At 32.9% G+C, this 27,196-nt stretch overlaps 1 protein-coding gene across 23 annotated transcripts in view; it reads left to right on the forward strand.

Annotated features, from left to right (window-relative positions):
- NRCAM (neuronal cell adhesion molecule) overlaps positions 1-23,466 on the forward strand; it is a 321,288-nt gene extending 297,822 nt beyond the window's left edge. For 11 of the 23 annotated variants that reach the window (XM_074268305.1, XM_074268307.1, XM_074268309.1 and 8 more), the window contains 5 exons: positions 220-345; positions 2,257-2,409; positions 11,004-11,135; positions 13,333-13,411; positions 22,421-23,466. In XM_074268305.1, coding sequence (XP_074124406.1) covers positions 220-345; positions 2,257-2,409; positions 11,004-11,135; positions 13,333-13,411; positions 22,421-22,658 — 728 coding nt within the window. In that variant the 3' untranslated portion in view covers positions 22,659-23,466. The remainder of the gene's footprint in view (positions 1-219; positions 346-2,256; positions 2,410-11,003; positions 11,136-13,332; positions 13,412-22,420) is intronic. The other 12 variants (XM_074268327.1, XM_074268317.1, XM_074268319.1 and 9 more) reach the window with 2 other exon arrangements.
- The last annotated feature ends 3,730 nt before the right edge of the window (positions 23,467-27,196 follow it).

Below are 27,196 nucleotides of genomic sequence, written 5' to 3' on the forward strand. Positions count from 1 at the left end.
TAATTTACTTATTAATTTTTTAATTTGACAATCAGTATAGTTTTTTTATGATTTCATTTTTTCAACAGACTAGGAAACAGATTAGGAAAATTACATTCTAATACTAAATTCCAAACTTAAATATATTTTGGAAGTTTCAAAAAATAGAACCTTGTTTCATGCCTGTGTATTTGGAGCAGCGATTTAATATTTTGTTTGTGTTTTCTGTCATGTATTTAGTTCAACCAGTTAATCCAAGGATCCGAAATGTTACTGCGGCTGCCGCTGAAACCTATGCCAACATCAGTTGGGAATATGAGGGACCAGATCATGTCCACATTTATGTTGAATATGGTGTAGCAGGGAGTAAGGAACCATTTCATTCACTGATTCTAACATCTAAAAAAGATTTAAAGATATTTTAGTCATTAAATATCAAATGCCATTACAATGGTATTTTAAAGTCCACTGGGTTTGTAGTATCTAGAAATAATTAATTTAGGGAATGACCCAGTTATTAAAATATAAGTGTGTTTTGAGCCATCGGATTACATATCTGATTTATAAATAGAAAATTCTTTACACTTCTTAATGCTATTGAAAGTAAGTGATATAATTAATTTCTATTTTAGTAGGTTCTCTACTAATTAAGTGAAACAGTGGGTGGAGCACTGGATTTGAAGTCAGGACAATCTGATTCAGCTTCAATTTTTTCAACCATGTGGGAATAAAAATAGTACATACCTCCCATTTTTGTAAATGAAATATTATGAAGTATTTTGCAAACTTTCCAATGATAGCTTTACTATTGCCATTAGGACACTAGATTTTGATATTTGGCACAAAAGTCAAATCTAAACCCCATACTTCATTAAATTCAATTCAATATATTTTTATTAGAAGCCTACTGTGCACAAGGCATTGTGCCACTAGATCGAGATATAAAATGAAAAAGAATATAGTCCCTGCCCTCAAGGAGCTTACATACTAATAGGAAAGATAGGATTTGTGTGCAAATAATATAAATCACATTTAAAATATTATAAATGCATAGTAGAGGTTAGAGTAAATTTTAAGAAGGAATTATTCCTAGTTATGGAAGAAGAGAAATGATTATGGTAAGAGAAATATCATTGAATTAAATATCTTGTTAACAAATACAATAGTGTATAGTAGATAAAGAAAAGAGATTGATTTAATTGGGCAGAATAGTAGAATCTAAATAATTGATTTAAACTCAGTTATTCTTTCATATTCCAGTTGCCAATAAAAATTCAATCGAATAAAAAATTTGAAGAACTTAACAATTATTATTTTGGAGAGCCATGCAATAGATTTCAATGAGATTGTTTTCCTAAATAGGCATTTAAGAAAAAAAGCCCCGTTTAATTTCAAGCCATTTATAATGTTCTCCTAGGAAACCAGTATTTATACAGTTTTTCTTACTGTTTAGCTTACAATAATAGAATTCTTTTAGTAATTAGATCTCTGAGAAGCAATATAGCTTTATGGAAAGAAGTTTGGCCTTAGAGTTAGAAAGACCTTAAGTTTGACATGAAACATACTTGTTCCATATGACCCTAGGCAAGTCACTTAACCTATATTCCAGGTTGTATTCTACCAATATAAATTGCAGAGAAGCTATTGATTTGCATTGATAAATAAAATTCCTTGCCTGGAACTCTTCACCTTAGTTAAATAACAGGTCCTTTTTTAAAGTGGTTTCCATTTTAAGAAAAATCTTTACAGAAAATTCTCTAACTAATAAAACATAAACTTAGGGCATTTATTTACTCAACAGAAAGACTGGCCACAGACTTCTTCTCTGAAATAACTAGTTCTCTAGGGCATTTAAAATTTGCTTCAATTTTTTTTTACACATCTGTTAAACACATATAGATTATATAAAGCAAGGGATACAGAAGTAATTTTCTTTAATGTTAATAAAGTATAAAATGTATCATATATACTCTTTCAATTCAAGCAATTTCTTTTAAGTTGTTTAAACTCACTGAGAAAAATACCTGATCCATAAAACAGGATAATCATTTTCAGCAAGATAATTACTGTTCTTGATGTTCCGTTCATTAAAGTGTTTGCCTTTAGCACTGGGCTTAAATCCAATCTTTTTTGAAACAGGTAGATCTTAAAATGATACAGTCCTATATACTCTGGGTATTTAGCCTCTAAGGTTTTTTTTGTCCTTTTTAGATATATTAAATGACTCCCAGAAGTTTAAAATATTCAAATTTATTGTTTTTTGAAAAATTTCCATAGGCAAAGAAGAATGGAGAAAAGAAATTGTAAATGGTTCTCGAAGCTTCTTTGGGTTAAAGGGTCTCCTGCCAGGAACATCTTACAAAGTTCGAGTTGGTGCTGAGGGGGACTCGGGTTTTGTGAGTTCTGAGGATGTGTTTGAGACAGGTCCAGGTGAGGTACCCATCATGTAAGGCGGGCTTGTATTCAGAAATCAGAAAAAGTAAATTGTTGTTATTTGTCCTTCATTTTCAAAGAGGATCATGACATTAGAAAGATGATGTCACTACTTGCAAGTGAATTATATTTAAGTGAAGCAGAGTTGTGCAGTATCACTCCCTCTTCCTAAGCTATCTGGGTCCAGTAGCAATATATAGATCAGGACAACTGGAAATGGACCTGGATGCACTGGGTGACTTTGGCCTTTTTAAGGCTAAGGTCTTTCTCGCGTTTCAGTTTGTCTGAGGCAAAACCCATTTAGTGATTAAAGAATAGGTAAGAAATGAAACAAAAAGGATCTTTTACATAGTTATAAAAATCAGTCTGGGAGGGGAAAATACTCAGGGTTTTTGGTCAGAACAGAAACAGTTGATATTTACATTCACTCTGGGTTGTTGAAACCCAAACAATGACCAATATAGACTTGGGTTGGGATCTATAGTGACCAATCATTAAAGAGTAATTTGGGTTCAGGGAGGCTACTTTAAAAAGAAATCTAGTCATAAATCCCAAAATACCTTATGAAGCTTCAGCAATCAAAATATTCTTTTGGGCAGAGTACCCACAGGTAAGGCTATGAGTCCCTATTTGAACAGAGGAAGATCAGGGTGGGAGAGGGATAGAAGGAAGGAAGGAAGGAAGGAAGAACAGGGAAAGAGGAGAAGGAAGGAGGGAGGTAGGAAGGAAAGGAGGGAGGAAAAAAGGGAAAAAGGGAAGGGGGGAGGGAGGGAGGAGCAGGCTGTATTGCGTAATTGGAACTGGTCACCTGGGTCCCCAGTGGGGCAACTACTAGTAATCATAGAGCATTGTTTGTCCTTCATTCTCTAAAAGGTCTATGACTTTGGGAAGGTGATATCATGAATTGCAAATGAATTAGATTTAAGTGATGCAGGACTATGCAAAGTCACCCCTCACTCTCTCCTTCTGAGCCATCTGGATTCGGTGGCAATATATAGAAAAAGCAAATACTCAAAAAAATAAAGCAATGTCAGTGAAGTCATGTTTGGTTTGAAAGTACTTTCCCCATAAACCTTGGTTTCCTCAGTATTTTAATAATTTAAATTACAAATAACCACATCATACAAGCAGAGGTTAATATATCATCATGCTATTGATTTTTAAGAATAGAGAAAGAACACTGGTCTTGAAGTCATAAATATGAGTTCTAGGTCCAATTATGCTATTAATTAGCTGTGCAACTCTGAACAAATTATTTTAAGCTGTCTGGTGTTTAGTTTCTGAGTAAAAAAGTAATCCTTAAGACAGCTTTCCATGATTCTACATACAAAATGTCTGCTTTTATTCATGAAAATGAAAATGCATTTTCTGCTCCTTTAAAACATATTGTTACATCTGTGATGTTTAGCATTACATTCAATCACAGCTTGTTAGTCCTGAAAAAAAAATTCATTCTAAGCACATGACCCATATAGCTTCTTTGTTTTTTTTAAATCCTAAGTCTTTTTGATTCAAATATTATGATTTAAAAAAATACTTTCTAACTTTAGAAAACATATCTCACTGTGTGAGATAAAAAAGCCAAAAGTGATGTTAACTTATTAGTATTTTTTTTCTTTCTTAAAATAATGTTTTCTTATATGTCATGTATTTTACATGAAAATATGACTCCATTCTCCTAGAAAAGCATTGAATAAATCTTGGAATGGGAATATTCATGCAATATTTATAGTCCTCATTCATAATTTTTTTTTTCTTTGCATCCATGGCAACTGAGCTTAGGGCCATGAATGGAAGAATGATTTAGAAAATGCCTTTTGAATTGTATTGATTGGTCCCTTTCATAAGGATTCAATTTAATCAATTTAAATTTGTAAGTTTGTGCTGTCACCTGAAAACAAAATGCTTGAGACTTCTGACCCTAAGCATGTTGTCAAGGGGACAACACAATGCAACATTTACTAGGATTCCTCTGGACAGGATACTCTGCTTGGCTCTATGGGAGATGCAAATTTTAGAGAAGGCATCATTTCTATCTCAAGGTACTTGTAGAATAAGAATAATAATTAGTAGAATAAGAAACTATCACAGATAGCTGTATTATATAATAATCCATGATAAATCCATTAGGAAGTCATAAATCAAAAGTGTTATGTAAGATCTGAGTCAGAAAGTCATAACTGACCTAGGATATCAGAAGAAATTTCATGAAGGAAATGGCATTTGAGTTGTGGATTCACTTCATATAGATTCTAATCCCTGGTTTATTCATTAAACAAACCAGTTTTTAGGATTTTAAATTGATCACCTGGGACTGTAAAGAAAGTTAAAATTCTTTACAATAAACAAAATCAGTCTAGCCTACAAGATACAAGTGTGAAATTTATAGGATTGTAACTACAAGACAAGAAGTATAGAGTTTGTATATTTTTCTCATAGCTGCAATTTGTCAGCTCTAAATTCCACAGTAAGACTTTCTCACAACAGCTGATTCCATGGTGTGGGTAACTCAGCAATATTTTTAAACATATCATCAAGGTGATACTGTATCTTCTATTTTAAAAAAAGTATTAAAAAGAGAACATCTTTAAATTAAAAATATATTATAAATACCCAAGCAAAATTAAAGAGAAATAGTATTTGGAATAAGATTTTTTAAAAATACTACACTAAAATATATTTTGGAAATTTCTCTCCATTGAATTAATTTTTATCTTTATTGAATTAATTTATTCTCTGATTTAATCCTACTCTGGTACTTCAGACACAGCTAGGTGTTGCTTTGGGTAGAGTACTGGGCCTGGATTCAGAAAGGTCTCAATTCAAATCCAACCTCAGATACTTACCAATTGAGCAAGTCACAATCTCTGTACGCCTCAGTTTCCTCATCTGTTAAATGTGGATAATAATAGCATCTATTTCTCAGGGTTGTTTTGAGGATCAAATGGGGTAATAATTGTAAAGTACTTAACATAGTGCCTGGCACATAGTAAGTACTATAGAAATAGCTATTATTATTACTACTACTATCTTTAAGGATACAAAAAAAAAAAAAAAAAAAAACAACCAAGAATGAAAAGGTTTTTCTCTTACCTAAGTTTCACCAACATCTCTGAACTATGCTTTGAGGCATAGAGAAATCAAGATTTGTCATGATAGTTTACCTTCCTGGCTAATTACTTAATTTTTTTGCATGATCTAAAACTTGATTTGTATTTAAAAATCTACCAGTTTCAGGGAATTATTCTCAAAAAACATGGTACTCTCTTTGATCATCTTCTATCCTGTGTGGCCTTTATATACAAAAATAACCTTTTAACTTTTTAAAATTTGATTTTCCTTCATTGCCTAAGAGGAAGAGAAAGAGAAAAAGGGAGAAAAAGGGAAAGACTTCAGATAATTTTGTTTTATTTGACATCTATTATTTGTCTATGTATCCATAAAATAATAATAATAATCATAGTAATAATAATAATAATAACATGAATACCTTAGCCAAAAAGAAATCTAAATTATTCATCAAATTTTACCTCCTTTTTTCATTAATTAACATTGAAAGATTTTAAAAATCACATCAGGCCCCTGTCATTTATTTTCTGATTTGAACTAAAAACTGTTTTGTTTTTCTTTCCAAACAATTTAATCTATTTGACTATGATGGTGTACAGAAAGTTATATGGTGGTTTCCTGAAATAGCATATGTATCAAATAGCTATTGATTACCATTACTCCATTTTATATTACATTTTTTCTTCAATCCATGCTTCCCAAGTTTTTTTCTGTAGTTCTTATGCAGATTAAAACTGAAGCACTCACAAAGCCTTTTTCTTCATAACAAAATTACTGCCCAAATAACCCTTCTGTTGTTTATGACCATACCAAAAATTGAGACCCTCATTATATATAATGATAGTCCTGTATAAGGATGAGAGCGTAGAGGATTTGCTTTATTGCATATCGTTTAATCTCACACTCTAGATGTTTCTTTTCCACAGTAATATTATAGTATGTGAGGTAATAGTATGATTACAAAGAAAAATTTCTAGGAACTAACTCTTAAATGAATTCTTCACAACCCTTCCCACATACACAGCAGTGTAGCAAAACATCTGAACTGTGTTTGGTTTAGACTTCTGACATGCATACCAGGTACAGCTACAAAATCCCATAAAGGAGCAAGTACATCTCCTCAGAGTCAAGTGTTGAGTTCCTTTATTTCCCTTTCAGTAAAACAGAGAAAGAATGGACAAAATAGGATGAGAGAATTCAAAACTATAAGAATAAAGCTGCAAGTGTCAGATAAGATCTAAGAAAGGCTTCAGTTCTAGGCCTGCATTTTCAACTAATGACCCATGTGACTTTGGTCAAGTTATTTAATCCTTCAGAAGATTGGACTGAATGAGTTTAAGATTACTTCTAGCTTGAATTTGTTCCATTCTTCTTTTTCCACCCACTGTTCTCAGCTAGCTTCTTACCCCTGCCATTCTGCAGAGCTGTGTAAAACTCTGATGTGAAACTAATTTTCAAGATTATGTGGTAGCCTGGATCTGTGGTAAAATTAGCCTATTTACCAGTGTATCAGCAGGGAATATTAATATATAGCAGGTTTAGAAAAAAAGTGCAGAAACAAAATCCCAACTCTAGATCCAAAAATTTTGAACCTTCTAACTCTGCTTTTGTCCTTGCATCATAAATTAAATCTCTGCTATGGAATTAATGCTTTAATTCTCACATAGTAGAAGTAAAATTTTCACCCAGAAATCTCGTGAGGGAAGATGAAATATAACCTTCCCTCAAATAAATTAGCTAAATGAAAGATATATTTTTGATATCTTCTCTACAGTAAGAAAGAATTCCCCTGATGATAGTGAAAAAAAAAATCCATGGTTGGAGTTTCTGTGTAAAACTAGAGAGAACAAAATATTTTTGCTTAAAGGAAATAGCAGAAATTTAGAATATGTCTCTTAAAGTAACGTTGGATTTAAGAACTCCCCCTACTTGATGTAAAATCAGACAAATACAAAAAGCTGCATGGGATCTCACTTTATTTTTGTCCCATTGAACTTTTTTGATGCACCCATCTTTCTATCGATAATCACCTGTTTTGTTTGCTCTTCATTAACTATGATTACATAGTATTGGTAATACCATATTGAAAACTTCTATCATTCGGCTTATGTGCAAAAATGCAAAACTTCAAGGAACACCATTTTTGTGTGTTCCACTTTTGCATTTAATGAGCAATACTATGTAGAAAATTTAGGTTCGTTTCTCAAACTCTGTTGATGTCATATATCACATGCCATCTCCAAACCTATCAAAAACCAGTGTGACTTCCCTCCTCTTGGTAGAGAGATAGGTAGACTATAGGTATTGAATGAGTGATGTGTACACTGATAGACATGGTTGCTTTCTCAGTTTTCTGGCTGATTTTGGTTGTTATTAAAATAAAGAGTTTCACTGGGTGGTGATACTAAAAATAAAAAGTATCATCAATAATTTTAAAGTATATTACTCCAATCCCTATTGTAATAGACCCATTGGAAGGGAATTCATTCTTTTTCAATCTAATAGGTTTGTATTTAGTTCCTTCTGTTTTTTTGTGTGTTAAGTACCTTGACTAGATGCTAGCAATAAAAATACAAAAAAAATTCATATATACATTTAAACTCTTTGAGGGCAGGAATTTATATGTATTACTTACAATTATGTTATATAATATATTTATATTTAATATATTGCTTATATTAAATATAATTGCATTTATTATTTTATTATTTCCTGTATCTATTTCTATCCATATATGTATATATGTATGTATCTGTAGATATAAATATCCCTGTCTACAAGGAGCTTAAATTCAACTGGGAGGAAATACAGATCCTTGCATGAAAAACCTCCATCTCAGTAACAAGACCAGGGTGTAAAACAGATAAAATTTTTCCATTCAGCTATTTCTTTGCTAGTTGAAGACTTTATCCTTCTCTCACATTATTGCATTGCAAAGTATATGTAGATAGATAGATAGATAGATAGATAGATAGATAGATAGATAGATAGATAGATAGACAGATAGATACATACATAGTGATTTATAGATAGAGTACCAGGCCTGAAATCAGGAAGACTGGGACCAATTATAAATTATAAAAATAAGAGTTTACATGGTTTAGACAGAAGGACAGTAGAAGTAAATAAATAGAGGTTGGGAGATACTAAGTCCTCAAGGAGAAGAACAGAATCAGGTGAGGGGAGAAAGCAGAGGACTGGGAGATCATGGAATATTTACCATTATGTGGCAAATCTGATGTAATTTTGCTTTTGAATAATGAGGGTACCATACTTCAAAAGTACCACAGTAGATTTTAGTTGAGTATTTAAATGACTTGTATCCACATCCTTTACATTAGTGATTGTATGTATTTGAGCACCAGATGGTACGAATTGTCATTGCCTGGGCACCTATTTGTGTTATTTGAGCTTCAGTGAGCAGATGGCTAGCTAGAGATCCCTACTTGTGATGCAAGCCAAATTCCCCTCTGACCAAATGTGGATCCTGAGTGGCGAGGAGGATAAGTATACTGGTATTTGATTTGTAATACAATCCAAAATAATTTCATTTCTGACTTTGTTTCCTAAAGGACACTTCTTTTGTTCTATCAATCATAATTCACTTCAGACATTGTTTTCCCTATCATTTTGTATAAAGGAGGACAGGAAATGAAACTTTTGACATGTTGTTAAACCAAGGCCAAATTATGTTTGTCAGAGCAGAATTTTCTGTATTATCCTGCAACCACAGATTATGTATGGAAGCTGACCATGTCTGGTCCATTCAACACAAATTGAATAAAAAGCTTGACACAGCTATTTTTTATGAGACTAGAAGGAGACATCCCCTTCTCTCTGAATAGTTTATGTCAGGAAGAGGAGTGATTGTGTATTCCTTTTTAAAAAATAAGTTGGTGTTCATGTTCATTCAAATTCATTGCTTGTTTATGGGAATGTCAAATTAATAATTGATGCTATGGTTTTTTTTTCCATTCCTCCTTTGAAATGACACATTAAACTAGCCACATTAATCTAGGTTTTCATGGGAGATTGAACAATGATCAACTAAGTAAAAAATTCTGTATTGTTTTAAAGGGGATCATAGCCTGATTTTATTTTTTTAAAAACCTGCCAGAATTCATCCAATCCAAATGAAATCTGTAAATTTCAAAATAGCTACTGGGGAGGACTATTCCCCCCCCAAGTAGTGTTGTCCTTGTTTTCAATACATGGAATTCCCATTCCTCCTTTGAAATGACACATTAAAAAAATAGACACATTAACCTAGGTTTTCATGGGAGATTGAACTATGATCAATTAAGTCAAAAGTATTGTATTACTTTTAACTGGTTCATAGCTTGGTTTTATTTTTTAAAAATTTCCCAGAATTCATCCAATTCAAATAAAATCTGATCATTCAGATCTAGCTACCTAGACTACTCCCCCAACAGTGTATTCCTTGTTCACAATACATGGAATTCCTCCTTTAAAATTACATTCAGAATTCACTGGTTCATAGCTTGGTTTTATTTTTTAAAAATTTCCCAGAATTCATCCAATTCAAATAAAATCTGATCATTCAGATCTAGCTACCTAGACTACTCCCCCAACAGTGTATTCCTTGTTCACAATACATGGGATTCCTCCTTTAAAATTACATTCAGAATTCACAGAAGTGTTTTGAATATTCCCATTGTTTGTGACTTTTCATCCCTTGATTGGGGTTTTTCTTTTTTTAATGATCAAAAGTAATGCTAGGAATAATGTCACCATGTATTATGAAGTTAAATAGCCAAAAAATATATACCAAGGGAAATAAAGGTGACAGATATTAACCTCCTACTTCCCAAATTTCCCAAATTGACTTCCTATAAGGTGATCAGTGAGCAAAGTCTTCTTTGAACAGCTTGTACCTTATTAGTGAACTAGTGACTGTTTTCAGATAAAAATGAAGTGTGAGAGAAAGATTTATTTTCTTGAATGATTTATAATGGTTTCTCAAGGTAAAAAAAGAAAAATATTTTCTGTAGCAATATTGGAATAATTTCATATCTTCCAAAGGTACTTTGTTGAACAGTACTCACTTGAGGGTATAATAAGATCTGGTATGTTTATTTAAAAATCAGTCTCAATACCTGTTGTCGCCCTACTTCAGTCATATATTTCTCTTAAAACATGGAAGGCATTTTTTGCATTGTTTTGAGAATGTGCTGAAATTGAGAAAAGAGGTTTATTTCAGAAGTTGAGGAAGAAAGTTTTTTAAAAGCCTCAAATGTTATTACAATCTCTGGTCAATCAAATCTTAAAATCTCTGTTTGGAAAACTTACATTTTAAATATGAATGAAGATTTCAAAGTATAATAAATAATAAAATTGCTCTTGAATATTACATTCTTCTGGCTTTATACTATGAAGTTTTATTAAATAATATAAATATTAATGCTATCAAATATTCATGCAAATAAATTATTTTATCATTACCAAGTTTTGGTTTGTTGGTTTTTTTCCCTAATCTCTGCTCCTTTTCTTTCATTTCCCAGCAATGGCAAGCCGGCAAGTGGACATTGCTACTCAAGGCTGGTTCATTGGTCTGATGTGTGCTGTTGCTCTTCTCATATTGATTTTGTTGATCGTTTGCTTCATCAGAAGAAATAAAGGTGGTAAATATCCAGGTAAAATATGATATACATGTTTCTAATCTCTAGTTGCATTATTATGTCTTCAAACTACTATCTGTTGATTGTAAAGGCACAGTTCCTTGGTCCTCCTAAAGTCAATATTATAAAACCTTTTCTTTTGACCAAATCTACATAAAACAATAGAAATATTTTCAAGAGAAAGAACATATTTTTGTGGGTAGGCCCATCTCTATTCAAAAGAATGTCAGTGGTTATATCTTCTGCTGCTTTGAATAACTATGAAGGTTTAAGAAGCAGCCTGGAATTATTGTCTGGATCCTTCCTATCCAAAGAACAGTATTCATATAATCTCTTGAGATAAGAGTTGTTTGTTTTTCTTTGTGTAAGACATATTCCAATCAATCATCCCTGTAGCTTCCCTGACCAAAAAAAACTATAGCATAGTAGATGGCATACTATATTTGGAATCAAAATGATGTTTTATCAAAACTCATATACTTTCAAATTTCATGACTTTAATCAAGGTTACATAATATTTCTTGGCCTCTATTCATCAGCTAAAGGATGGATGATAGGGGTAACTAGAATAGAAGGCTTCTAAGGTCTTTTCTAGCTCTAAATCTAGGATCTTCCCTGGCCACCATTCCACACTATGAGGTGCCCCTTGAGGCCAAGAACTGGCTTGTGTTTTTTTTTTTAATTTGCAAATTTTAATTTTAAATTTGTAAATTAAAAAAATGTAATTTAGTAAATGCTTAGCATAGTTCCTGATACATAGCAAGCACTTAATAAATGGTTTTGCATGCATTCATTCAAGTCCTGTTTTTTATTGTGAGAGATGGCCTTGCATTCCTTAACAGCTATGATAGTTTTCAGGTCCTAAGAAACCACAAAAATTTTGAAATAAATGAAAAACTCAAGAGACAGAATTTTAGGGTAATAAATAATCAATTTATTAACTAGGATAGCAAATTATTGATAAATTGATTATCTCAGTGGTCTCCATCAGAAACCAAAATCAAAACCATGGAGATCCCAGAATGCTTAAATACCTTTGGAAAAGGAGATGCCCCAACAAGTGAAAATCAGTTCTGATTAATGAACAATTAATGAGGGAGTAGAGATATTAATGAGGAGGTAAGCTAAATCTTCAGTTCTTACTGCTGAAAATGTGACTTGAAAATGAGACTCAGCTACCTCCAGCAATCTGGATAAAATAATCCATCTCTGCCCAAAGCACTCTGACTGATTTTCTCCTTTGTAAATAGGGTCACTCTGAATTCTAATGGAGGGTTCCAAACAGAGGAACTTATTTCCTAAAGACAAAGATTCACCTAGATTAAATTTTGTTTGTAAGATCTTGTAGTTGTGGGGGGATCCCACCCAAGATCACAAAGTATGTACTGGGAAGATTTGGAAAATTTCATCTATCAGCAATATCCTTCAGAGACCTACTCAGTGTGCTGCAAGGCCTGGTCATTGAATGAAGAAATAGGAAGGAAAAACCCCAATTCTAATTTGATAATTGGTTATTACCATAATAGAAAAATAATCATTTCTCTCCATTTCAAGTATGGTTTTGATGAAGGACCATATCTGTATGCTGAGGATCATCCCAGAAGAACTCAGAAGCTCATTACTAAAGAGTCATCTCCCCATATGGATTTTTTCTGGTTATATCAACTCATAAAAATGATCTGCATCACAACTATGATGTAGTTGTCATCTGCATTGGGAGACAGAACAATCTTGCTAATGAAATTACAGATCACATGTGATAGCCTTAATGGTTTTGAAGGGCCCTACATTTTTCTCCAAATTTAAATGAGACCTATATGGCCAAATCTTCAAAATGATCAGTCTTTAAATATGAATTTTTATCCTGATGACAGGATATGAAAAAAGACTAAACATAAGCCCAGCAGAAACCTTAAATGTTTTCCTTCATTTTGAAATATAAGGAACATAAGACTTCCACATTGAGTGAAATCGTTTCACAAAGAACCAAATGTTCAGATGTCACTAAGTATTCATTTTTTAAAGATCTCTCACAATTTCTGATTAATAGAAGTATACTTACTGCCAACTGTGATATACCTTGAAAATATACTATATCCTAAAAATAATTATGATGATTACACTGTGAAATCAAAAGTATTAAAATGACTAAAAATCTTGAACAGGGAGACGCCAGCACCAATGGTTAATGATGTCATTTTGAATGTTTTAGTCAAAGAAAAAGAAGATGCACATGCTGATCCAGAAATTCAGCCTATGAAAGAAGATGATGGAACTTTTGGAGAATACAGGTGAGCACCTACTATGCATTTTTTTTCTTATGTTCTGTCAGTCAGGCATTCTATTTAAGTTCCCTCAAAAGAAAATTTTTCTTTGCCTAGAAAGTTTCCTTCTTACCATTTGATACTTTTCTCAAATATTAACTATAAATTTAGTTCAGGCAATGTATCAATTCCAAGTCCCTTACCATTAAAAAGTATTTCTGCTCTTTGTAAAATATTTCTGTTTTTGATAGGGGCTTGGAGATAGGGTATTGATGAAAGACATAGCTTCATAGATATCCACTGATATTCCTCCAAATTTCTATGAGCTATTTGACACTGTATGTTCCCAGAGCCTTGTAACTCTGCCCCGCCTTCTCACTTCCTTGGAATTAAAGCATTATTTTTTTATAGTATGAGGGATAAAAACACTGTACATTTAGAAAGCCCCCTTTCAATACAAGGTGTTTCTCTCTCCCTTTCTACTATCGTTTGAAAAGGAAATGGCTAAGAATACAGTTCTGAAAATTTAAGACCTGATAGCCATGATTACACAGGCTAATTCACTGTTCCCTCTCATTTTCTCCATGCTCCTCCATGCACCTGGTATGTAAATGTTCCCTTTATACATACTTAGCAACTTAATGAGAAAAAAAGGAATGATATTCATGGTTATCGGGAAGATTCTTGTCTCCCCTCCTGGAAGAGTAACTATACCCAAATGTCTTTATTTTATAAAGTTTAATTTTTTTAAATGTTGTTTCTTGCCAAATGGATGTAAATATTCATTTGTAAGAATTTTTATCTCAATAAGATATGAATTTTAGCCTTAAATGAAAACTCCAGAAATAATTTTTACTTTTAAAAAAAGTATTTAATTCATATTAAAATAATATACATGTTATAGCTGTAGTGGTAAAGTGGGGATTTTCCCCCTGAAAAGACTTTGTATAGTAAGATCTTTTTCCAAGAACATTTCTAAATTGGTTAGTTAAGATTTAAAAGAGGGGAAGAAACACTATGATTAGGCTACAAAATTGACTTAGAGAAGTAATTAAGATCTTATAGTCAATGTTTCTCCCAAGCCACCACACAGACTCCAAGCAATATCCACTATAATTCTCTGTTTTACTTTATTCTCCAGCAGCATAAAATACCATAGACAATATTATGTGGCCTTTGCTATTTTTTTTAAGGAAAAGAAGCTTTTAAAAATAATTACAGAAAATATATCTGGCAAAATTTGTCTGATTTTTTGGTTTTGGATTTTTGTTTTTGTCTTTACCAATGAATAAATAAGTATCTTTGAATTAACTTGTATTTATTAAATGTCCACTATGTGCCAGGTACTATGCTAGGTGCTGGGGATACAAGTAGAAAGGAAATCATCCTAATTCTTAAGGAGCTTAATAATAATCATAAAAAGTCTTTCCAATATAAAGCTGGAAAATGACACAATGGTCATTTGTCAAACTAAACTTTTAGCCAAAGGTTGATCTTTAGCTCAAACTTAATTTTTAAAAATTTAAATGGCTTTATCCATGACCCAATTCATTATCCATACACTCATGACTAGAGTGTTATATAAAATCTCTCCAATTGAACTTCTCATGACCTTCTAAGCAGTATTTCATCTACCAGAGTTTTAATGATTTAGTTTGTTTCCATCATTAAAGAAATGCATTCTGGGGCAGCTAGGTGGTGCAGGGGATAGAGCACCAACCCTGAAGTCAGGAGGACCTGAGTTCAAATGTGGTTCCAGACACTTAATTCTTCCTAGCTTTGGGACCCTGGGATAGTCACTTAACCCCATATGCCTCAGGAAAAAAAAAAAGAAAGAAAGAAATGCATTCCTTATATCCCTCTGCAGAGTAAAACTAATCTGCTATTTATACAAATGTGTTATTGCCCTGAATCATTTTAAATAAAGACTAATGACTTTGTTAACCAAATCTCAAAACAGAACTGAGGAGGGCATTCATTTCTTTAGCAGGTAAAATTTTTGATAGTCCAAAAGTTTATTTTTGGAATATATTTATATAATTTATTAAGGCCTTTTAACTCTGTCTTTGTGGGCCTGTTAATTTAGGATAGAGGGGAGAAGGCTTTTAAATAATTGTGAACTCTACACCATGACATTGAAACATTTTTCACGCAAAAAGAAAAAAAGCTAATCACACATACCAAAGGCCAATATTTTATTTGATTTATTTGGGTGATTTTATGATAAATTGGTTCATTTGGAAAAATTCACCCATCCATAGTCCCTATTTTAGTTATTTCTTTTTTCAATATCATTAAGGGTAAATGTGTTACCAAAGAAGATCAAAAACTTGAAATCTGGGTTGGGGGCAGAGCTTTCACTACATCATTTAAGCAGTTCTCTCACCATCTGGAGGTATTTTCTATCTAATACCAGCACCCTGACTCTCTTAGTTCTGATTTTTCTCTGCAGCAAAAACTTCTTATTATATTTTCTCAAAATGAAATTCAAAACTTTTTTGAGACAAGCAAGTATATAGTAAGGGTTAAAATATTAACAAATTTATACTAAATTTCTTCATATTTCCCCAAAATGAAGCTAAAATTTCATGAGGCTAGCAAGTAACTAGCAAGGGTAAAGAGCTTAACAGATTCTTACTGAATTTCTTCAAATTTACTCAAAATAAGATTTAAAATTTCATGAGACAAGCAAAAATCTAGCAAAGGTAAAATACTTAAATACATTTAAATTCAAGCTAGGTCTATACCCGATGCTCTGTTGACAGCAGTACTTGAACCCTCAACTCTGCCCATTTGAATGGTTTTTCTAGCACATAATAATGACTGTATAGAAATTTTTAGGCATCCTCTTAATTAAGTAGGTGATAGCTTATACCAGGTGAATGGATCACAATGCTAACTTGGTCTGCTTTACTGACTGAGTCCCTCTATCCTCCCCTGCCAAAAAGAGTGACCAATGGCGGTTATTTTAAAAATTCATTTTTGTACAAGTTATTTAATTTTGAATAGTTCCCCTGTTGTCTTATTTATCTTGCTGGAGCTATGCTTCATTATCTGCTAAAAAGTTGATATTACTTTTGATTGCTTGTCAAATAAATGATTGACCTTCATTTTACCAGTGCTTTTCTGCATATGCTTTTTATCTGCTTGGTTCTGTTTAAATGTCCTTGGGCTTTCATGCAATGAATCTGATGCTTGGACCACTGCTCCATTTTGGCTTCTCTACCATCAGTTTGCTATTAAAGCTTTGTGAACCCATGAACTGTTATAGCGTAGACTCCAAACGTGTGTTGACCTTTATTCTCCCTCCACCAAAATACTTTGTGTTTTAAATCTGCTTTTCTGATGACAATGAAGGGACAATACAGATAAATCAAAGGGAAAATGATCTTGAACAAAGAGCCCTGCTCTGTTTAGTAGTCTATCTGCTCATCACTTTCAATATTTTGAGATTCCAAAGTGATGAATAGCAAGGGCAGTGCTAATGCTGGCATGATCATAATGCTAAGTGTTTATAGCCATCTGGTCATGTTTCTTTGGCTCAAAGATAATTCACATGTGATATATTTACAAAAGACTCCAAAAGAGGTAATTTTATACATTTATGAGTGTGAATACATATACATAAATGCATATATATATACATATATATATATTGCAGAGAGAGAAAGAGAAAGAAAACTTTTCTCAGTCAAGTAAAGTTCTCTTTCTTGACTTCTTAAATAGTATCAACCAAAGCTTTATAAGTGAAACTGAAATACCTATCACATATATGATTACATTGTAAGGTCCTAAGGGAATCATAGTTCTGATGAGTGTCTAAGATTTTTTAATGAATTATTTAATTTTTCAAATGAGGGTGGAAATCCACTAGGAAAAGTCCACAAACAAAAATATTTGCAAAAACTGTCAACCAGTCATTGCAGCTTCATGAATATTTTTTAGACCTTGGTGATGCTGCCTCAGAACTTCACCCTTTGGTTGATTTTGCTATCGTGTAATGTCTTTAAAAAAAAAATTTTTTTGATGCTACACTTCATGGGGGAAAAAAGATTTCAGGTATTGACTGCAAATTTTGTTCATTTATTTATTATTTAATTTTGACAACATGTTAAAATCCCATTCCCTTCCCTGGATCACCAGGGTACCTTTCATACTTTGCACCCCTAGGGAGCTGTGAGTAAGACACTTTTCATTAAATTCATATTTTCCTAACTCTAAATCATAGAATGCTGACCATGCCAGGAGGCACAAAGTTAAAGCTTCTGTCAAGACAAGAATTTTTTTTAAAAGAATTCATTCTTCCTTTATTCCTTCTAGTGCAAAGAGTGCCAGCAGCTCCCTGGGTATAATTTAGCTCTTGCCCAGAGTATAGTTTTTTAAGGTGCAAAAAGAGGGAAGGAGGGACTTCCCATGGCTAAATTTGTTTTTGTACACGCTACCACCTCACACCCTTGCTCCAACACCACCTCCATTCAGGTACTTCTGGTGGAAATCTGCAGTTCTCTTTGTTTATTTTTTTGATTATACAGACAGTAGACTCTGCATCCTTTCTAGCATATAGAAAAATCAAAGAAACAATGCAAGCAACTGTGTAAGTATTTTTTCATTCTTTAGATCGATCTTTTGTTAAAACCAAAAGTTGTACCATCAATGGTCGACTGAAATCATTGCCTACTAAATTAACCTAAACTTCCATTGTATGAATCCTGTAATTCCTGTGAGTAGGGGGCTCGTATCACACATTCACTAACACATACTATATGAGATGAAGATATTTGTTATGTAGCATGGGCAATCATATGGTCCAATCAAGGAGAAGAATGTATTTAGTAAAATACCTTATTGGTGGATATTTGTTTGCTTTTTCTTAAAGAGACAGGGTATTACTGGAAATGATCAGCAATTTTAGCTATATAAGAGAATAACTAGGAGATGAGATTCAAGCAGCATCCCAACATATTCTCCATTGCTGCTGAGTTTCATTCAATAGGCAATTATTGAACATGGTCCACTATGTATCTCCCTGAAATTAATAATTTAGGTCATGGGGCTGGGGAAAGAATATAGACTGGAGCTTTGCTGTAATATTCTATTGAAGTTCTATATAGCAGAACTGTCTTGTAAGAGAGGAAATTCATTAACTAAATAAATCCCTCTAGATAGAAATTACATTAAATCAAAGTCCACTGAATAGCAAAAAGCTACAAGTTTCCAAAATAAGATACACTTCAAAGGAATAGGACATTTTTCAGGGAATATTTCCTATATTGATACATTCCACATCTTCATAGTAAGTCTTCATGAATTATTGTATACAAAATAGCAAGATAATAGAAATCCTACTCAAGAAAATAAGATATATAAAAGCACTTGAAAGAGTACAATGCTATACAAATACAAGGTATCATTAGTATTGTTATTATTATTTATGTATGTGAGCATCCAAATGAATAATTAAGTATAAAAGGCAAAATTACCGATTGACAGCTTTTATCAGAAACATTGCTGAATTTGAACCCATCCATTTAGTGCATTGTTAGAATAGTACACACTTTTTTCTAACTTAACAAAGCTTCAAAATTTCCCTTTTTCCTTCCAGCATGAGAAATTGGGATATGTTTTTACTACTGCATAATTATTTTTCCTCCTTTACAGGTTATCAATGTTCTCAATGAATAAATTAATGAATAAAGCATTTACTAAGCACGATGTACAAAATATTGTGCTAAGCAATGGAGGTACAAATAGAAAAAGCAAAACAGCCCTGTTCTTAGGGATTTCATATTCTAGTGGAGGAGATATTACATATGAAAGATTTCACCTGCAAGTCAATTCTGCTTTTTAATGTACTATGGATTATGTCAACTTAACAAGAATTTAATCTTTGAAGCTTTGGGAATGTTAAACATTAATACTTAATTCTCCTGTTCATGAAATGAATTTTCCATTTAATTATGTTTTCAAAAGCATGTATAACTTCTGTTTCTCACTTGTAGAGCCCAGAGCTAGACTGTAGAATATAGCCCAGTTGGACCATGGTTTTGAAATAGCTTCTCCTACAATTACCCAATATACATATTGAAGAGGAGACTTTTGAAATCAAACTTAGCAAATTACTTGTTCTTGCCAAATGGCTATCCCTTGAGTATCTTTAAAGAGGAGAAAGGCAAAGTCTAATATGTTGTTCCAGGCTTCAGACTTCTAAGCTTGCACATTCTCCACCATGAATAAAAAATTCACACTCAACAAGGGTCTTCTTTGTTCACCTAAAAATTATTTCTTGAATAGAATATCTCTAGCCTATTCCTAATTTTTAAAGTGTTTCTTATATTTTGATCCCTTCTCTCTTGGTCTGTCTCTTACTTTTGAATAAGGTTAAATTAGAATGCAGGTTTATAGAAGCTAATAGAGGAATCTGTGCTTCTTATCTGATAGATCAGTTTTCCTCCTTCCTTTTCAGATTAAATTCATCCTCCCTTTCATACATGTACATATTTTTGGCAAAATCAAAAAAGAAATCAAGAGGACCCATAGAAGTTGAAGGTGGATTCTATGGGTAGGAGCTGGGAAAGGAGTCTTGAGATGAATATAAATAAAGATTTTTTTAATGGCTTAAATGATATCTTTGGTGCACTAAATATGCCCATTATGCATTAATTTCAACAAGACTTAAAAAATTCTCCTATGTAAAATGTGGGTTTCTTGATAATATAGTTGGGAGAATTTATAACTGGTAGAGCAAGAGTATCCTAATATTATTCATTCATAGATTGATGTCAGTCTAAAGGGAACTCTCTAGAAGCAAGTCACAAGAGTTCAGTCCCACTTGTTCCAGTCCCACTCAACATTTTTATCAATAGCCTGAATGAAGAGATAGAAGTTATGTTTACTAAATTTCCAGAAAATAAAAAGCTTAGAGAAGTCATTTTAAAAAGATCTCAAAAGACTAGTGTAATGCCATGCCCCCAAAAAACAAACAACCGTAAAATAAAATATATCAGGAATCAGTATTAAGGCCTATGATTACTTTCAGAACATAAAATTCATTATTTTGGTATTAGAGTTACCTGCCATCAGGTCTGAGTTAAAAAATAAAAGTGGAACAGGGAGGGACATGAGAATATTAACCCACCAGTTTAATGCAAGTCAATTTTGTGATTTCACTACTAAAATATCTAATGCAACCAGACTTCCTAAATAGATATTCAGATCAAGGAGGCAACCCCAATGTACTCTGCAGTAGGCAGGTGACATCTGGAGCACCATGATTTTGTATAGACACTGTTAAAATGGAATAATGATTTGGAAACCATATTAAGTAAGGAGCAGTTGAAGGGGCTAGAAAAATGTTGGTTGCCTTCACATATTTGAAGGACCATCATTTGGAGGAAGAATTAGACATGTCATATAATAGAACTGTCTCTACAAGGAATTGTCCTGCTACATTAAGCTCCCCTTTATGGTGAATATACAGGCAAAAGCTGGCTGTCCATTTGTCAGAGAAATCACATGAGATTCACACAGTGAATGATAGATTGGACCCAGATGTCCTCTAAAATTCCTTCCTACTGAAAGATTTTATGATGCTTTCCTACAAGAATTTTGGTTCTTCAGGGAAGAATCTAGTTCAGTGATACTGTAGCAACTAAAATCTTTGCATTACAGGAATAATTTCTTCAACAAATATAAATTCCTAATAGCATTGTGCTAAAAAAAAAAAAAAGGTTATTTTCTGAAGATTTCTTCTTGAAAAAAAAAGTTCTGAAGTGAATTGCTGGATAAAAAATTAAAATTGTTGGAAAAGAAATAGAAGAGTTCTAAGATCAATAGGTTACCTTTTTTAAAATGCCATACACAAGTTTCATATTTCCCCTTATTTCTATTCTTTGAAATAGAAAATAAAAATATTTTGGCTTCTCTCCTTTTTTTCTGTAAGTAATATGTTAAAAAAGGATGTTATGTAAGACTATCCCAATTTTGTGTGGGTGAATTAGAATACACTCATTAGTTGACTCCTTCCAAAAAACATACTGAGACTTTTGAGCATAGAAGTTAACAAACTCTAAGTCTTGCAAAATATTAATGATTTATTTAATCCTCAGATTTCCAGGAGAACTTAATGATAAAAAGGAAAGGTACTATTAAACAAATATGATTTGGGGACAACAAGTGAGGATTAGAAGGAAAGGAATAATCTACTTTTAAATTTTTTCCCATTACAATATCACTCACAATATTCAGAATATATCAGTGTGAGAATAATTTTGCAGACTTAATATTCAAGCTAATTTATCTCTTTCCAATTTAATGAGTCTTCACTCCCTTTCCCCATTAACTGGCCTTCTTACAGGAAAAAAATAAAAAAAAACTGTACACTTTCAGGATATGGATTTTGCTTTTCTTCTTAGGCTATTTTCATTTGTTTCTTCTGCACCCTTTTAATGGAATATGTAGGTCTCTTGAAAGGTAAGGTTAAAGTTTGTAAGCCTGGCCTGCATTCTATAACCAAAATTATTTGAAATGCAACACTTTGCTTCCTTCTTCTAGATCAGAAAAAAAAAATCAATATTTTTCATTTAACCCAATCCATTCTTCATTCATGTTCAAGGAATCCAAGGGATTAAAAGGTTTAACACACTAACCCCCACCACCTACCATAATTTTTCCCTCCTCCATTTTGAGAATCAAAGCAATGGTTTCTCAGTGGCATTTCAATCCCCTTCTTATTTAATGCTTGCCATTATTTTTAAATTGCTTTCAAATCAGGGATTAAATCTCTTCTTGAAAGAAACATGTACCATAGGCAGTTCATTATCTCTATTGAAGAGCTCACCTTTAAACCATCACTGTACCTGATTTCCATGACAACTGCATCATATTAATTTGGTGATTAGGTTTGGGTAAGGGACTTCAAGACTGCATAAGCTTTGACATAATCTGCATGCATGTGCCCTTTTATATATTAGTTTCAAAAAAATCTACTTAAAGATAGATTTTAACTGCAGTGGTTTGCTGTCTTGTTTTTCCCCCCAGTGATGCAGAGGATCATAAACCTTCAAAAAAGGGAAGTCGAACACCTTCAGACAGAACTGTGAAAAAAGAAGATAGCGATGATAGTTTGGTTGACTATGGAGAAGGGGTAAATGGCCAATTCAATGAGGATGGTTCTTTTATTGGACAATATAGTGGTAAGAAAGAGAAAGAACCAGCAGAAGGAAATGAAAGTTCTGAAGCTCCTTCTCCTGTCAATGCCATGAACTCCTTTGTTTAACCTTTAAATTTTCTGCCGACACACCCATATTCTCCATGATATATTTTTTAAAGCACTTGTATGTCAGCTTTCTCACACTGTGAACATGTAGGTAGAAAAGCTACTTTCTACTGTATGTTTATACTATGAGACAGATAGATCAAACATTTACACAAACGAATAACTCAGTAAAAGTGGTATGTTAGTGTCAATTGGAGTACAAAATGCAGACTTTTCATTCAAAATGAATATTTTAAAAAATTATTCAGAACTGACAAATAATACAACTGATAATGTTATTTCCTGGTGAAGATACAGTACAATGCATGAAAAATGCTACCACATTTTACAGACAAACCTGTATATGTTATTAAAACAGGGTTTGATATTTTGTAATGCAGTCCTCGGCTGAATCCCTAGATATGAATTCCGTTTTCATTGTCGAGAGTGTTATTGTAGTATTATCTAGAACTTCAATGTCTTTGTGGACATTGTTGTGAAATTGGTGACTTAATGTCTAGCTGTCATAAGTCTTCTTGCAAGACAATTAGGAACCGTATATACAGTATAGAATTGCTAAATGGGTGAAGTATGACACTTGCATTTGCTTACTGAGACTCTATTACCCTCTCTTTGCTCCTATTACCTATTTTCGCCTTCTTAATCTATCAAGTATTACAGCAGTACAGTGTTCTGTTTTTTATACCGTCTAGATGGTGGATTGTTTAGGCAAAAACAACATGCATTTCAATGCATTTTGAAATCAGTACAGTCCTGAAGCGAATTGAAAGCAAACCATTAAAAAATTTCTTCAGACAAACAAAAAAAATTCCAGAAAACATAGAGCAAGATACATTCAGTGCCTTCATACGATATGCATTCCATAATATGCCATCCTGCTAAAATCAGTTGGCGCAATAAATGCTGATCAGTTGACTACTATCATTGCCAAAAATAAATAAAAGCACTTTTTAAAAAACAACCTAGAAGCAATGAAACTCATTGTGCTATAAAATGGAAACACAATTTCAAAGGCATAAAGTACTGTGTATTTTGAGGGTTTGTTTCTTGAGGATTGAAAGAAAAGCTTCACAACCAACCAGAGCACATATCATGATTCTGCCGCCTTACACAGGTGTCCCCCGACCCCCCCCAAAAAAAAAAAAAAACCTCCAACACAAAACAATCAAATTCAGCTAAGGAAGCAAGAGATCAACTTGATGGCAAAACATCAACAAAACCAAACTGTTTGCTCCAAAAGGCCATGACATCATGTCAACAGCTGTACATGATCCTCTAAATCTTTACTTGACTCATGTTGCAGCTTTTGAAACCATGTGCGGCATTAAGCAATGTGTATATAAATTGTTATGGACAACTTCAGAATCTGATAACTTTGACAAGTGCTTCACCAAGGTTTAGTGGTTAAAAGAATTACAGTTATTAGTTTCCAAAAAACAAAAAAAAAACAGCATTCTCACATTCATGAACTCTATCAAATAGTTTACCTCCAAAAATGAAATTTTATAACAACCTATGGTTGAAGGAATGCTCAGTTTCATTTGCCAATAAATTGGTTTCTCATAACTTGCATCAAGTTTAATTTTAAGTAAAGCTTTTTATATGTAGATATTTTGTTGAATTTGTAAATACACTTAAAGTGTAGATGCTATATGCTTATAGGTGTTACATACAAATAAACAATCAAACTGTTTATGTTGTACTGTGTAAGAAGTATGATAGCCAGTGGAGTGCATGGGATTTGAAAGCATCTACTTATACATCTTTTTTTCCCTTTTTTTTTTTTTTTTGCTGTGAAACAAATAGTGAACTATTTAATGTATCAGCAAGAGGTTTTTAGATAAAATCTTCAGAGCTAATACCTGTGAGGTACAATAGGCCTTAGTCATCTAGCCTTTTATGTGTGTAGATAAAGCACAGTCTGAAGGAATCCCAAATGAAGATGGCCATATATTCTTTCATAGCACTGCATTTGCTTCTCCCAAATCAGCTTTCATATTGATATTCAAAAAAAAAAGACCAAAAAGTTAAGACCAGATTGATCAAAGAGCACAAAAAAAAATGTTACTGGGGATTTACCAACGTTCTTAGTAACAGAAGGAAAACAAGTACAATTTTTACTCTTCTGTAATGGTAGATGCTAAATTTATCTGTGCATGAAAGGGTCACTTCTGTAATAGTGCAACAAATTTTGTAATTAAAAATTAAATGTGGTTTAAAATTTCCATTCTTGGTTGTCATTTTTCAAGTTCCTTGTTGAATCTTCATATCTCTCAGGAAGACTGTGATGACCTCCAATAACTGGATCCCTGACTTGTTATTCTGTAAATCTCTGAAACCTCGGGTCTTCTAAGACCTAAATTTTTATACTTAAGTCCAAGCTTCCATGATCTCTGACTAGTACCATTGCCTGCTCCTCCTGTATCTCTTTCAATAGCTTGCCTTCCTTGGATAAATATCTGAGCTTTGTACTTAATTCAGCTAATGGAATTAGCATCTTATTTGTCATTCACTTTCCTCTATCTCCCCTCCTGTCCCTAAAAAAGATTGACTTCCCAGTGTTCAACCTACCTTCCAACTCTCACTCCTGTGGGATAATCCTTCCAAAATCCAATCCTTTACTTGCATATTCTGCCATTTGGTTTTCACCTGACATTGAGGGATTTTCAAGGCATTCCTCAACCTTGCCTACTTCACTACTCAGAGTTGAAATTCTGACTCTATGTTCGACTTCATTTCCAAATCCCCTTGCAGCTCTGTAATGTTATGAAATCTATTCTCTGAACCTCTATTAATTCTAGTGAAACCTAAACTGGGCATTTACAAAGACATTTCTGTAATGAACTGTCTTCAGACAGGCAGAGGAGGGCACTCTCTCTCCATTCTTCATCTTCCCTTTACTCCACTCTGGTTCACAATAGCGGTCCTGAAACTACGGCCTTGTTAATGCAGTTTCTCATAGTAGCAACATGTTTTTCAAAGTGAGCCAAGTGTACATTATTTTCAAGACACATGAGAAATTTTAAACATCACCACCAGAGGGCTGCCAAATTTCCCAACCAATGCAAAGGAAATACTTATGCAAAAAGGCATAACAATTTTTGGTGACTCCAATCCCTTCAATAACTCTGCCAGGTAGTGAAAAGAAAGAATCTCCAACTAGAAAAGATGAGATTTGGAACACTTTTCTTGAAAAGCTTCATGGCAAAGCTGTATAGTAGAACAATGGATTTGGAGTCAGAGGGGAAAAAAATGGGCTTGAGTTCCATATCAGCTCTGCCTCTTACTATGTGACTTTTCCTGACCTCAGTTTTGTCATCTATAAAATTGTGGGTGGACTAGACAATATTTAAAGTCCTTTCTAGGTTTTTATTCTTTGAAACATTAGTCCTGTAGGCTTTATGAACATCTTGTTAGATATTAGTGTCTTATATATTTTAAAAGTTAATTTGTATTGATATATTTTGCTTTCTGTCAACTTCATTTCCTAAAGTTTTCCTAGCCAAGTGAGACATCCTTTGTAGCATAAAAGAGGGAAAGGAGGAGGCAGTTTAGCAAAAACAACCAATGTATATAAAGTCTGATAATATATATAATGTTACATACCTTTAGTTCTGTATCTCTATAAAAAAAGAACAAGATTCAATTTTTCATCTCTTCTAGGTCTGTTTGGTCATTATAACAAAGAATTCAAAAAACATTTTTGGTTATTTTTTATATTTTCATTTTTGTAATCATTGTGTGTGTGTGTTTATACACATAGCCTTCTTGGTAATTCTTACTATAATTTGCATCAATTCATGTCTTCCTTTGACTCTCTGAACTCTTCATAATCATAATTTCTTAAAGCATATTAACCATTATATTCATGTATCACCATTCATATTTAGTCATTTGTCAATCAATGAGCTTCTACTTGGTTGCTATTTCTGCATTATTACAAGAACTGTTTGATTATTTTTCTTGCTATGGGACCTTGATGTCTTTGACCTTCTTTGACATATACACCTATCTGTGGAATCACTGAGTAAAAAAAAGGTATGGATTTTTCAATTATTTTTTAACATAGAACCAAATTAAGTGTTGGACCAATTCAAAGATCCACTAACTGTGTTTTAGTGGTTTCCTTAGACCTTCTGTATTGATTATCTTCGCCTGTTGTCATTTTTCATGTGCTCTCCACTGCACCACATTAATTTCTGAGTTCAGGATTTTCTTTGGGATGAGGGGTCAGGGGAGAGGAAGATGGATAAGTTCATTAGACAGTTTATAGTTTTCTCCGTCTGTTTTGTTTTTATATTGTCAACCTTAACTCTTCAAGGAGGAACCTCTATATCTTGTTAAATATTGTCCATAAGCATTTTCAAAGTGACGTGTATATGTGTATGTGGTGTGTATCTGGATTCGCTATCTAAGTTCCCTCTCCACAGAAGTAGATCCTTTGGAGATAGGGTTTTTAAAACATCTTCTTACTCAGTAAACATGGGATTGTGAAATTTGGTTAAAGATTGTTCACTTTCATGATGTTTGAGCAAAGA

Source organism: Sminthopsis crassicaudata, chromosome 5 (assembly GCF_048593235.1).
Source record: "Sminthopsis crassicaudata isolate SCR6 chromosome 5, ASM4859323v1, whole genome shotgun sequence".
Classification (NCBI taxonomy): Eukaryota; Metazoa; Chordata; class Mammalia; order Dasyuromorphia; family Dasyuridae; genus Sminthopsis; species Sminthopsis crassicaudata.